At 43.7% G+C, this 14,385-nt stretch overlaps 1 protein-coding gene across 4 annotated transcripts in view; it reads right to left on the bottom strand.

Annotated features, from left to right (window-relative positions):
- Positions 1-14,385, bottom strand: part of efr3bb (EFR3 homolog Bb) — an 86,466-nt gene that overhangs the window by 19,413 nt on the left and 52,668 nt on the right. For all 4 annotated transcript variants that reach the window (XM_084330857.1, XM_084330858.1, XM_084330859.1 and 1 more), the window contains 6 exons: positions 12,078-12,156; positions 10,676-10,811; positions 6,950-7,084; positions 3,366-3,477; positions 2,639-2,690; positions 980-1,152 (listed from right to left, as the gene is read on the bottom strand). In XM_084330857.1, the coding sequence (XP_084186983.1) occupies positions 980-1,152; positions 2,639-2,690; positions 3,366-3,477; positions 6,950-7,084; positions 10,676-10,811; positions 12,078-12,156 (687 nt within the window). The remainder of the gene's footprint in view (positions 1-979; positions 1,153-2,638; positions 2,691-3,365; positions 3,478-6,949; positions 7,085-10,675; positions 10,812-12,077; positions 12,157-14,385) is intronic.

Genomic DNA, 14,385 nt, shown 5'->3' with positions numbered 1-14,385 from the left:
TTATCAAAAAGACGTCACGTCACGGGCGGCTACGTGGCGTAGTGGGCAAGGCGCTCGCCACGAATGACGGAGACGCTGGGCTTGCCTGTTCGAGCCCAGCGCTCCACATTGCTTTCAGTTTAGCTGGTCGTTCATACTAATACACATTGGCCGTATTAGGGGGTGGGAAACTGATGGGTGGGGATCGGGCGTTGTGGACAGCGACTCCTACAGGTCGGTTGGTGCGCCTGCGCAGTAGAATCAGGAAGTGTCGGGGGCAGCGTGAGCCTCCCACGCGTTACTCCTCGCCACTGAGAGATCGAGCTGCGCAGGTGAAAAGATGCGACTGCTGTTACCTCAAGTACCGGAGGGGACTTGTGCTAGTCCACATTGCAGCCGGTTTGTGGGAGGCAAGAAACAGCGTTCGTGACAGGGGAGGGTTGAATTGGATGATACGAAATTGGGATGGGAGAAAATGTAGAAAATGGGAGAAAAAGTGGATAAAAAAAAAAAAAACGTCACGTCACAAACTTAAACCAAATCCTGTCTACTACTACTACTACAAATATTATCATGATATTTTGGTCCTATTGCTTAGGTCTAATATCCACAAACACACCCTCCTTCTACTCACTCACTTTAAATAAACACTCACCGTAACACCCACTTTATATTTATTAGCAAAGAGATTTGCACTACAATTCATACCTCATTGCACCTTACCCTAAGTTGTACCTCATCCCATTTCTGCTTTGTATTGTATATTGTACTGTAACTCACTGTTACTCTTTTTTGACTCTGTATTGTATATTGTATATATGTATATTGACTGAACACTTTATTTTACGTACTTTTGACTTTTTCTATTTTATACTTTTTATCTATTTTTATCTAGCACACTCCCAAGGAGCTCATACAGAAAAAAAGCATTTCATGGAAAAGTATTCTGTATTTTACTATGACAACTAATAAACAAACTTGAACTTGAACTTCTACAAACCTGATGGTGGCGAACTTGGGCCTGTTGTCGTGCCGGTCGATGAGGCTGAGGAGGATGGTGAGGACGAGCAGGCGGACCTCCGGGTCCTCCGTCAGGGAGAAGGACAGCAGAGGCTCCAGGAAGGAGGTGGGGAGAGCCGTCAGCATGTTGGTGGTCTGGAAGCCCGCCGTTACCTGGAGCGAGGGAGAGGAGTTTTGAGAATGGCGAAGATGTTGCCAGATTCAGAATTAGGTCAAAGAAATTCGAGATATTCACAATTTCTAGTCTTTTGAAATCTTTATTTTCTGAACTGGTGGTTAGACGTTGGAGCTCTAGCAGAGCAAACACACAAGCTTCCAATAATGGTGACTGTACTGTTCCCATGTGCAAGAGTTCGTTTGGACAGTCTGCCTTCTCCGTTAACGGGGCAAACTTATGGAACTCTCTGCCTACTGGCTTAAAACTGGAGTCCAATGTCAACAGAGGACTCAAAGTATGGCTGAAATCAGCAGTGCTCACATAATGTAGACACGGACTGGTTTTGTTGTTTTGATCATGGACTCTTGTTTTGGTAACTATTTGTTCCGATTTGTGATTTTAATTCTGTATTATACTGTTCATTTTATTCTATCTTTTTAGAAAAGCCTCAATGGACTGGTGTTGAAAACTAGCACGAGTGCTATAAACATGCAAACAACACATCTGGTCTGTCCACTGTGACTGGTCCAATGTAGCTGTGGTGTCCATTTTAAATAAAAGTTTTCATTCATTCATTCATTCATTCATTCATTCATGACGTTAAAAGGCTCTCTGCACTGGGCTGTTTCTCCCCATCTCCCCCCTCCCCTTTACTACAGTTGTCGCTGAAACAAAACCATGAATGAATGATATGTTTGTAACACAGCAGGGTCCTTACAATACACTGAACATGTTCATCTTTTGCTTGTTTATCCAATAATGTTGGAAACACAAACTTTTTTTTTCACAGCTAATCAGAGGGGAAAAAAGACAAATGCAATACCGTTGCATACTTTTGTGCATATTTTTTGCAGACTTTTGCTGGTCTGGACTCTGAGCTCTGAGCTGCTGCAGTGTGAAAATCCTAAATATTGATAAATCCTCTGCCATTGTTGTGTAACATGTCGTCTCTTCTCTAGAGTCTTCTTCCTCTGCTTCACGTGAAGTTAAATCTGCTCTAGAAGTGAAAGTGAAACTTAAAAAGCCAACACCGGTGGGGGCGGTAAGCAAATCATTTACTTGGTGGAAGCCTGAACACAGAGAAACACCGGTGTCACAGACTACCACGGCAAGCCTAAGTGGAACTAAGTATAACTTGTCTGTTCAAAATAAATCTAAAGAAACCTACCCTTACAGATTGGGATTTTTGTAGATTTTTTCCCATTTCCCAAAACCGTGAGCCCAAAACCGAGGTACGTAAAGAACCGTGGCTTCTGTGCACCGTTACACCCCTACTCGTGGCTATAGCGAACTTAACCTCTTAACCCTTTCACTGCCGCACTACCAAACGGTTAACCCTTTCACTGCGACAATACACAGAAGGTTAACCCTTTCACTGCCACACAACAGCCGGACCGTCGGTTGTGTGATAGTAAAGGGTTAACCTTCTGTCGTGTGGCAGTGAAAGGGTTAAGTTTAAAGGTTAACACCAGAAGAACTCACCTGCACCAGAGACTTCAGCAGCATGGTCTGAATCATCCTGGTTCCCTCAGGCCTACAACACAAACATACAGCAGCAGGAGGAGTTCAGCCACAGAGCTTTTCAAAGTGCCAACAAAGCAAATAAACACTTGTATAATTATGTCTTGTTTAGGGATGCACCGATCCGACTTTTTAAGTCCCGATACCGATACCTGGGCTTTGGGTATCGGCCCGATACAGAGTACCGATCAGATACCCATTGTTGTCAATTAATAAACTGTATGCCTCACTGTGTGGAAGAGACTGGGATCATTCTTTTGTGCAAGGCAACATCAGGCTTGACTTAAAACATTACTTTCCTAACTTAGTGAAACAAAATGTAACAAATTAACACATAGATATAAATGTACTGAATTGTTATTTATTATTTTATTTATTCATAATAATGAATTCAAAATGATTCATATCATATATCAACACATAGCAACAGTTGTTTTTCACATAGCAACCATCGTCTCTTCCAACATGGAGGACAAATGGGTATTCTACATATTCCATGAGAGACCTATGTTACAATTGTGTGTGTGTGTCTGTGTGTGTGTGTGTGCGTGTGTGTGCGCGTGTGTGCGTGTGTGTGCGTGTGTGTTCATGCGTGTGCGTGTGTGTTCATGCGTGTGTGTGTGTGTTCATGCGTGTGTGTTCATGCGCGTGTGTGTGTGTGTTCATGCGTGTGTGTGTGTGCTCTCACCCAGCGCCTGTAGAGGCCAGTGCCGGGTGCATCCCAGGGTGTGGGATCTTTCCCATGATAAAGAGCATGACCTCAGAACGCTGGTAGGTTGGTAGAGTGTTGGCAAACGAACCTGGACAAGAGAGAGAGAGAGAGAGAGAGAGAGAGAGAGAGAGAGAGAGAGAGCGAGAGAGAGCGAGAGCAAGAGACATAGGTAGATAGAAGGAGAGATAGATCATGAATAATACACCCAGATAACACACACTAAAGCCCTATTCAGATAGGTTTAGGCCATCAGGATGCTCAATGACTCTATAACAACCCATCATCTACACTCATTGCACACACATCCCCATGCACACTCACTTTTAAACAAACACTCACCTTAACTCATTCAGAGCCACGCCCATATGACCAAATTAGGTCTAGCGTGCCAGCACTGAAGTCAATGGGAGGACGGGGATATTTGAGAACGCTTAAACTATATCTTAAATTATGGCTATGGGTCTAATACACCCGTCGCTTATCAATGACTTGCTTGCAGTCAACATGTACGAAACGGATTGTTTTTTCATCAGTACATTTCCGTTTTATACCGTTTTGAATAAGAGTATAGTTTGAGATTTCTAGTAATTCCAGAGAAATCCACGATAATAGCCCTTTAGTGGAATACACAAAACACGTTGTAATTTTTTGGCTGATTTATGAATAGTTTTCAAATAAACGCTAGATTATCGATAGTATATGAGTCATTATGCACGCTAGAGAAGCGGGCTGAAAAATCGATTATCCGTGCCTTGGTCAGCGCTAACGGCACGCGCACACACACACACACTCGCGCGCAAGCTCCGATGGCGGAGAAAGGAACATCTGATTAACCCAAGACTGGTCAAATAGAGTCCTTACCTCACATCAGATGTTCTGCAAAAAGATTAATCCAAATCCTGATCGCCATTCCAAATATTGATCGCGTTTATTGATCCAACGTTATAGTCCAAAACACATAATCGACGCTGCTCCCAGCCTCCCCAGTGAATGTGGTAACACAATACGCTTGCCCGAGAATGAAAACACCAGACCGGAGTTTTTTTTCTGATGCACAGTCCCAGCCAATCCAATCCAATGATGTGCAATACCATCCGGGAGACGATAGGCAGCGGTATTTGCCCTTTGCGAGCTCAGACCCATTCCCAATGATAACGTCAGGCTGGATGGATGAAAAATTAATGGATATCGCTAATAAAAGAAATAACGATTAAAACCCGACTATACTCGTGATTGGCACGGAACGCATGGTGAGTTAACCCGACTATACTCGTGGTTGGCACGGAATTTTTTTTTTTTTTTATATTTTCCCCCCTCCTTTTTCTCCCATCCCACTGTTAGTCGTTATGCCAATTCCCAACCCCCTTCCTGGTTGTTGCGCACTTTCCCCTACTGTTGGTCCGAGAGGCCGGAGACTGTCACATGCTTTCCTCCAACGCATGTGCAGCCAGCCGGCAGCCAGCCTGGCCGTGCAGATTCTCACTGGGAGAGTGTAACGACAACGTGTGGGAGGCCGCACTACCTCTCTCCAGATCCTACCCTCGCTGAGCAGGCGCCCCGACCGAACTGTAGGGGTCGCTGTCCACAACGCCCAGGACCCACCTGCCAGCTTTCCCCACCCCCTAATACTGCCAATTGTATTAGTGTGAACGGCCAGCCAAGCTGGTGACAACGCCGGGAGCTGGATTCGAACACGCGAACCCAGCGTTGGTGACGAACGCAATCTCCGCTACGCCACCTGACCGCCTGGCACGGAATTAGTTAACACTCACTTTAACACTACATTATATTTATCTATTATTAAAGAGATTTGCACTACATTCATACCTCATTTGCATTTGCACCTTACCTTAAAGGGGCTATGCATTGCTATTCCTAGCACTATTTGGGCAACTTTACACAATTCCTGTTGGTCTATTGAAGACATTTGTAAGTTTTTTTTCAAAAAAATGCATTGTTTTATATTTCTAATCAAGTACTCAAACCCATCATTTTTCAGCCTCTAGAAATCAGGCTGTTATGGCCTGGCTCCGCCCATAAGCACTTTGAGTGACAGTGCCACACAGTCTGCACTGGTAGAGGGAGGGAGGGGGGGGAAGAGAGAGAGAGAGAGAGAGAGAGAGAGAGAGAGCGAGAGAGGGAGAGGGTGGGAGAGAGAGAGAGAGAGAGAGAGAGAGAGAAAAAAAATACAGTCCGCCGGCAGCTTGTTTTTTTTTCTTTCTTTCAATCTCCCGTTTGCGTGTGTGGCTCGCTGCAGGTCCCCCCCCCCCCCCCCCCCCCCCCAAGTGCTCTCTATCTCTCTCCCTTTCTCTCCCTCTCGAGTATGAGGAAATGTTTTTCTTTTTTTCTTTCTTTCAATCTCCCGTTTGCGTGTGTGGCTCGCTGCAGGTCCCCCCCCCCAAGTGCTCTCTCTCCCTCTCTCTTCCTTTCTCTCCCTCTCGAGTATGAGGAAATGGTTTCGCTGTGTACAGTCAGTCTAGGTAGAATGGGGGCGGGCATTAGCTCCAACCACAGAGCCAATCGCATCACTGTGTCTATCCACAGCGCCCAGTGACGTGCTCAGGGACTTCAAATCAAAATGACCCGATTTACTAGAGGCACAGAGGGGCTGGGCTGAAACGGAGAAATTCGCCAATATGGTATTTAGACCCTAAAACACATTGATACGAACTCCTATTACTATAATACAATGCTAGAGACTGAAAAATGACATTTATAATGCATGGGACCTTTAAAGTTTTGTACCTCATTTTCTGCATTTGTGTGTGTGGTAGTGAAAGGTTAACCGTCTGTAGTGTGGTAGTGAAAGGTTAACCTTCTGTAGTGTGGTAGTGAAAGGTTAACCGTCTGTAGTGTGGTAGTGAAAGGGTTCACCTTCTGTAGTGTGGTAGTGAAAGGTTAACCTTCTGTAGTGTGGTAGTGAAAGGTTAACCTTCTGTAGTGTGGTAGTGAAAGGTTAACCGTCTGTAGTGTGGTAGTGAAAGGGTTCACCTTCTGTAGTGTGGTAGTGAAAGGTTAACCTTCTGTAGTGTGGTAGTGAAAGGTTAACCTTCTGTAGTGTGGTAGTGAAAGGTTAACCTTCTGTAGTGTGGTAGTGAAAGGGTTAACCCTGTCATGTGGTAGTAAAAGGGTTAACCGTCTATAGTGTGGTAGTGAACGGGTTAACCTTCTGTAGTGTGGTAGTGAAAGGTTAACCGTCTGTAGTGTGGTAGTGAAAGGTTAACCTTCTGTAGTGTGGTAGTGAAAGGTTAACCTTCTGTAGTGTGGTAGTGAAAGGTTAACCGTCTATAGTGTGGTAGTGAAAGGGTTAACCTTCTGTAGTGTGGTAGTGAAAGGTTAACCGTCTGTAGTGTGGTAGTGAAATGTTAACCTTCTGTCGTGTGGTAGTGAAAGAGTTAACATTCTGTTGTGTGGTAGTAAAAGGGTTAACCCTGTCGTGTGGCAGTGAAAGGGTTAACCCTCTGTCGTGTGGCAGTGAAAGGGTTAACCTGCTGTATTGACGCAGTGAAAAGGGTTAACCGTTTGGTAGTGTGGCGGTGAAAGGGTTAAAACACACTAACCGATGGTCTGGATGACAGCTTCCTGCAGCTGCTTCTCTTCCTGTGTCTTGATGGTCTTGGTGCCCGTGAGCTCGTAGTCGACGCTCAGACGCAGCTGACGCAGCAGCGTGTTGAACACCTCCAGCACCGTGGGGCCTACACACACACACACACACACACAGACACACACACACACACACAAGCGTGTTGAAGACCAAGCAGCATCCTCTTGTGGTCAGAATGGGGAACTGCACATGCACATGGTCACAAGGCTTCAGGTGCTTGTTCAGGTATAGCTACACTTTCTTACGAGGACATGTTGGCTAGACACTCATGAAAGAAAAGGCTGATTTGAGGTTTAGGTTAATAGGTTAGAATTAGAGTTAGGTTAAACCTCCACTATGGGCATACCTGTTCATACTTCACTGACTCACTCTTTGGACATAATTGCCCAATTGCACAGCCCTGGCCCAAGTCTGGTGAAAATTTCACTTGAATGGCCACATAGGAAATATATTTACGGGACAAAATGCTGATATGTTCAATACTTATTTCCCCCATTGTATTACATACAAAATATTTATTTTTATTTATTTATTTTAAAAATATATTTATTTTCATTCGAAATGTTTTCCTCTGTGAAAAAAAAATGCCAGTGAATTTCCCCACCCCAAAAATGTCCAAGTGACAAGACAGCTCTCTGAGCTGATCCCATTCCCAATGTAGTACATTGATGTCCAGCTGTCATTCATTCATGAGGTTTAGCTTCACAGGCCAGGCACTAGATTATAATAATCCAATCAAAATAGCTATTTGAGCTTCATTCCGGCATCTACCGCCTGGCCCGTGAGGCTGAGCCTCTGAATGATTGACAGCTTTCAGACCGTTGACACCCAATGAGAGAAGACCTGCATGGCTAATGTTCTCGATTTTTCTCGATGTGATGTGATGTCATCATCACCACTGACTGACTGCGTGAAACTTGAAAGAGAGAGAAATCGAGAATAGAAGAGATTCATTCGCCTAATATAATAATTAATTCATCTTTTTAAGATCTTTATTGTTCAACTTTATTGTGTGTCGTTTCTTTATATATATTTTTTATAGTGTAGTTGGCCATGGCGTGGTCGCTAACGCTAGTTGTAGCCAGAGCCTTCTGGCTCTGGTTGTTGTAGCTAGCTACTAGCTTAGCACGCTCCTGTCCTGTCTTTCGCAATTTTTGTTCCCAAAGTCATCGAAACGTTCGCCCAGAGGAAGAACCGCTGTGCTGCCTTCCTCTTCATGTGAGACCACAGCTTTGTGAGGTGAGTGAGTGCTTTCACTGCTTTGGCAATGCTGTTGTGTTGAATTGCTTGCGTGACCACCTGTCGGACAGTCCCAAAAATGGAATGTTTGTCCCGCATCCCACATCAACAGAACAATGTTTAGTGGATTTAGTGGAAGTGGCAATAATCAAATAATCTGGGTAAAACCATTGCTTTATCCGTCTGATTCAGATGACACTAACGGACATTTCACGACTATCTTAGTTGGTCCATATATGGGCATATGAGAGTGCCGTGACGCGAGGGATTCCCCTCTGCAAGCATTCAGGCCCAGTTTACGGAGGAGACCAGACTGTCAACAAAGTGGACAGCGCGGCTCAAGCACGCAATTATGACTTTTGAGGAGAAAAGGATTATTATTGCAAGAGGACGTCCAACTCCCGAACAGCGGCGTTTGACTGGCACAGATGCTGCACAGATTAGAATGAAGACATCCGACAGCTTTTATGACAAAGTCATCGCAGAATTCCCAAAGAATGATCGGAGGATGGACTTCATGTACAAATAAGGTAGGAAGTGTGCGTATTTTGAGCATTATTTTGTATATTTGTGTATTGTATTGCTGCGATTTGTTCTGGTGCGCTGTGGCTGCTGTGTTTATTATGTGCACTGCAGAGTGTAGTGTGTGTGGGTGTGTGTGTGCTGTAGTAATCAATGCTATTGGGTCTGTGCTGTAGTTGTCATAACCACTCTGTGTGTCTGTGTACTATTTATTTATAGTTTATTTATACAGGAAAGGGTAAAAAGACATTTCACAATGTACATTTAAACTGGCCTGACTCAGATACAAACAGTTTTCAGCAGGTTCCTGTTCTGCAGCACATGAAACAAAAACAAAACAAAATAGGCAGTTGCACTACATACAATCATATAATCATTGTGGACAGCAAGGACAAACATGCAGTCATAGCAGTCAATACAAAACAACAGTATCAACTAGATTAAGACCTAGGGAAAAGTCGGATCAGTGAGTGCAGATGTTTTCTAGCATCAGATGTTGTTTGTAGGCCTGTTTTGAAGTGTGAGATGGAGGTTATTGCTCTGATGTGGAATGGGATCTCGTTCCAGATTTTGGTGTTTGTGTGGAAGAATGATCTTAGTCCATAATTATTTGTGTAAGCCGGTACTGGAATGAGTGCATGTGGGATTGATGTGGTGATACGTTCTTGACTTGTAGCCTATTGTGTCTTGGCAGTAAAGCTGTGAGTGTTGGGGAAGTGTTATTTCTGAGCATAAAATAGAACTTAGTGGCTAGATTTTTTGTGTAGTTCTGAAAGGTTGTAGCAGGGGAGTGCGAGAGTGCAGTACAGTGGTGAGTCCAGGGTGGAAATTTACCATGCATTTTATAAGCTCTATTGTACAGTCTTGCTATGGGTTCTATCATTTCCTTTGTTGTGAGGGACCAGATTGGGAGACAGTAAGATATTGTTGAAAGAAAAATTGCATGTAGATGTGTTTGAAACAGTGAGGGTGAGAAATGGTCTGATCTTGCTGTAAACAAATAGTTTTTGATTTGCCTTCTTGACTAAGCTATTGTTGTGATGTGTGTGTCAAGAGTTACTCCAAGGTATTTACTACTAGTGCCTGTTGTCTTTACTATAGTGTCTGTCTGCTGTCTTCATAACCACACTGCGTGTCTGTACTTCTTTAAAAAAAAATTATCTCTCCCGTCCTCCCCAATTTTTGAACTCACCAGCCACAACTGACACATTGGGGGATGTTTTAAAAATATAATTTAATATATAATATAATAATTTGTGCTTCACCAACAAATTTGGTCAGCAGCCGCCACTGCTCTCAGGGTTAGTTAGGTTTACTCTCAGGGTTAGTTAGGTTACTCTCAGGGTTAGTTAGGTTTACTCTCAGGGTTAGTTAGGTTACTCTCAGGGTTAGTTAGGGTTACTCTCAGGGTTAGTTAGGTTTACTCTCAGGGTTAGTTAGGTTTACTCTCAGGGTTAGTTAGGTTTACTCTCAGGGTTAGTTAGGGTTACTCTCAGGGTTAGTTAGGGTTTCTCTCAGGGTTAGTTAGGTTTACTCTCAGGGTTAGTTAGGTTTACTCTCAGGGTTAGTTAGGTTTACTCTCAGGGTTAGTTAGGTTTACTCTCAGGGTTAGTTAGGTTTACTCTCAGGGTTAGTTAGGTTTACTCTCAGGGTTAGTTAGGGTTACTCTCAGGGTTAGTTAGGTTTACTCTCAGGGTTAGTTAGGTTTACTCTCAGGGTTAGTTAGGTTTACTCTCAGGGTTAGTTAGGGTTTCTCTCAGGGTTAGTTAGGTTTACTCTCAGGGTTAGTTAGGGTTACTCTCAGGGTTAGTTAGGTTTACTCTCAGGGTTAGTTAGGTTTACTCTCAGGGTTAGTTAGGGTTACTCTCAGGGTTAGTTAGGTTTACTCTCAGGGTTAGTTAAGGCAGCGAGGCTCTCTCACCCACGGAGCCACTGGCTGCGATGGCGGCTGCCTCCAGCAGGACCTCAACGATCCCGGCTCTCACCGTGGCCGAGTTCTTACTGTTGGCGTCCAGGTGAGCGAGCAGCCGCTGGATCACTAGGTGAGAGTGCTGGGACTGAGGAGAGAGACGGGAGAGATCGGTTCATACTACCATAGTTGGTACCTGAGGTAGGAAGGAGAATGGGCTGATATTAGGGATGTCCGATATTATCGGCCGATATTGGCATAAAAATGTGATACCGGAAAATATCGGTATCTGTTTTCAATTCTTCTTTCCTTTTTTTTTACATTTATTTAACCTTTATTTACCCAGGCAAGCAAGAAAGAACAAATTATTATTTTATTTATTGTCAAAGTATGTATAATGTTGTGTTAATTACACGACAAGAGATATGTAATGTTAATTACCTGAAATTATTACGTTTTTTGGGGGATGGGGGAACCCTGCATATATCGGTATCGGTTGATATCGGTATCGGAAATTAAGAGTTGGACAATATCGGTATATCGGTATTGGTACAAAAGCCAATATCGAGCATCCCTAGCTGATATGCCTTGTAATTAGGGATGTCCGATATTATCGGCCTACCGATATTGGCATAAAAATGTGATATCGGAAAATATCGGTATCGGTTTTCAATTCTTCTTTCTTTTTTTCTTTTACATTTATTTAACCTTTATTTACCCAGGCAAGCAAGAAAGAACAAATTATTATGTTATTTATTGTCAAAGTATGCATAATGTTGTGTTAATTAAACGACAAGAGATATGTAATGTTAATTACCTGAAATTATTACGTTTTTTGGGGGATGGGGGAACCCTGCATATATCGGTATCGGTTGATATCGGTATCGGAAATTAAGAGTTGGACAATATCGGTATTGGTACAAAAGCCAATATCGAGCATCCCTAGCTGATATGCCTTGTAATTAGGGATGTCCGATATTATCGGCCTACCGATATTGGCATAAAAATGTGATATCGTAAAATATCGGTATCGGTTTTCAAAAAAATTCAAAAATAAATAAAATACAAATCTTTTTTTTTTACATTTATTTAACCTTTATTTACCCAGGCAAGCAAGTAATAACAAATTATAATTTTATTTATTGTCAAAGTATGCATAATGTTGTGTTAATTGGGCAATATCGGTATATCGGTATCGGTAAAAAAGCCAATATCGAGCATCCCTACTCGTAATGTTATTACAGTGAATCAAAAACAGATCAAATATATATCACATGCTTTTGAACTCTTTGATGGCCCAAAAATAATGCTATGGAGGGCCAAGCTGAGGTCAGATTAATGCATATCGAGGGTGAACAAGGTATACAAAGAGGGACGAGAGAGAGAGAGAGAAAGATGGAAGGTTGCTCCTTACCTGGATGGAATACATGATGATCTTGAAGCAGCGCACTGCAAAGGTCTTCCCCTCCCACAGATTATGGTTATCTAAGTGCCTGGAGGGAGGGAGGGAGGGAGGGAGGGAGGGGGAGAGTGAGAGTGAGAGTGAGAGAGAGATGGGGGAGAGAGAGGGAGGGAGGGAGGGAGGGAGGGGTTATTAATATCAATATAATAGCACTCATAGCTGTAAAGTAACAACACAGCCAACTTGAACCTATAAACTGGCCATTCATAATCATTACTATATTAATATTTAAGAGAATACCAAGGAGATCGAGGAGGCTCACTCTAATATAATCTTGTAGAGCGAGTAGACCAAGCTCGTAGGGCTGGGCGATAAAGAAATTCATATCACAATAATCTGGACCCCCCCCCCCAATATCAATCAAACGTATTGTGAAATATCTGTTCACGTACGCAAAATCACAATATAGGTCTAAATAATTCAATTGCGCTTCATCACATTGAACCGCCTGATACTGTTAATTTAAAGTGTGATATCAAACCAAAACATTTATTAGAGTTAATATGTGGTTGTTATCATTCATTTAGATGAGCAGTCTCAAACTACAGTCAGTCTCTCAAACTACAGTCACAGTCTCTCAAACTACAGTCACAGTCTCTCAAACTACAGCCAGTCTCTCAAACTACAGTCAGTCTCTCAAACTACAGTCACAGTCTCTCAAACTACAGTCAGTCTCTCAAACTACAGTCAGTCTCTCAAACTACAGTCACAGTCTCTCAAACTACAGTCACAGTCTCTCAAACTACAGTCAGTCTCTCAAACTACAGTCAGTCTCTCAAACTACAGTCACAGTCTCTCAAACTACAGTCACAGTCTCTCAAACTACAGTCACAGTCTCTCAAACTACAGTCAGTCTCTCAAACTACAGTCACAGTCTCTCAAACTACAGTCAGTCTCTCAAACTACAGTCAGTCTCTCAAACTACAGTCACAGTCTCTCAAACTACAGTCAGTCTCTCAAACTACAGTCAGTCTCTCAAACTACAGTCAGTCTCTCAAACTACAGTCACAGTCTCTCAAACTACAGTCAGTCTCTCAAACTACAGTCACAGTCTCTCAAACTACAGTCAGTCTCTCAAACTACAGTCACAGTCTCTCAAACTACAGTCACAGTCTCTCAAACTACAGTCAGTCTCTCAAACAACTACAGTCACAGTCGTCCCAAACGGAAGAAGAATACGCTCGTATATCAATTCAACCTTTTTTGTTAAGTCTATTGTCTGGCTGGAACCATCCCCAAATCTGTTGTATGCCGTCCCAGACAGTGTTTTTATTGTCCCCCGGGTGGCTTGGGATAGAAGGAGATAAATGACCAGGAAACAGAGAGAGAGACAGAGACAGTGATGGGTGGTTTAGACTGAGCAGCATGTTGAGAGAGAGCGGGTGCATCACAGAGGCAGAGAGAGGAACAGGCAGCATGTAGAGAGAGAGCGGGTGCATCACAGAGGCAGAGAGAGGAACAGGCAGCATGTAGAGAGAGAGCGGGTGCATCACAGAGGCAGAGAGAGGAACAGGCAGCATGTAGAGAGAGAGCGGGTGCATCACAGAGGCAGAGAGAGGAACAGGCAGCATGTAGAGAGAGAGCGGGTGCATCACAGAGGCAGAGGGAGGAACAGGCAGCATGTAGAGAGAGAGCGGGTGCATCACAGAGGCAGAGGGAGGAACAGGCAGCATGTAGAGAGAGAGCGGGTGCATCACAGAGGCAGAGAGAGGAACAGGCAGCATGTAGAGAGAGAGCGGGTGCATCACAGAGGCAGAGGGAGGAACAGGCAGCATGTAGAGAGAGAGCGGGTGCATCACAGAGGCAGAGGGAGGAACAGGCAGCATGTAGAGAGAGAGCGGGTGCATCACAGAGGCAGAGGGAGGAACAGGCAGCATGTAGAGAGAGCGGGTGCATCACAGAGGCAGAGGGAGGAACAGGCAGCATGTAGAGAGAGAGCGGGTGCATCACAGAGGCAGAGGGAGGAACAGGCAGCATGTAGAGAGAGAGCGGGTGCATCACAGAGGCAGAGGGAGGAACAGGCAGCATGTAGAGGCCACACTCACTCTAATATAAACTGCCTGACCATGAAGTTAAAGAGGAACAACAGCCTTTCAAGTTGCATTCAGGAGTTGTTCCAGACTAGAGAGCCGATATAGACTTAGGGGAACTTGTGTATTCAATATCGCAAAAAGGCAAGGACAAATATAAAAAGTCAATGTATATCTGTTAAAGGGGCAAAATGATGGAATAGCTTTGACAAAGAAGTAAACATGTGTAG

Source organism: Notolepis coatsorum, assembly GCF_963971535.1.
Source record: "Notolepis coatsorum genome assembly, chromosome: 15".
Taxonomy (NCBI): domain Eukaryota; kingdom Metazoa; phylum Chordata; class Actinopteri; order Aulopiformes; family Paralepididae; genus Notolepis; species Notolepis coatsorum.
Note: the sequence above shows the minus strand (reverse complement) of the source record. Positions and strands in the feature narration are given on the sequence as shown.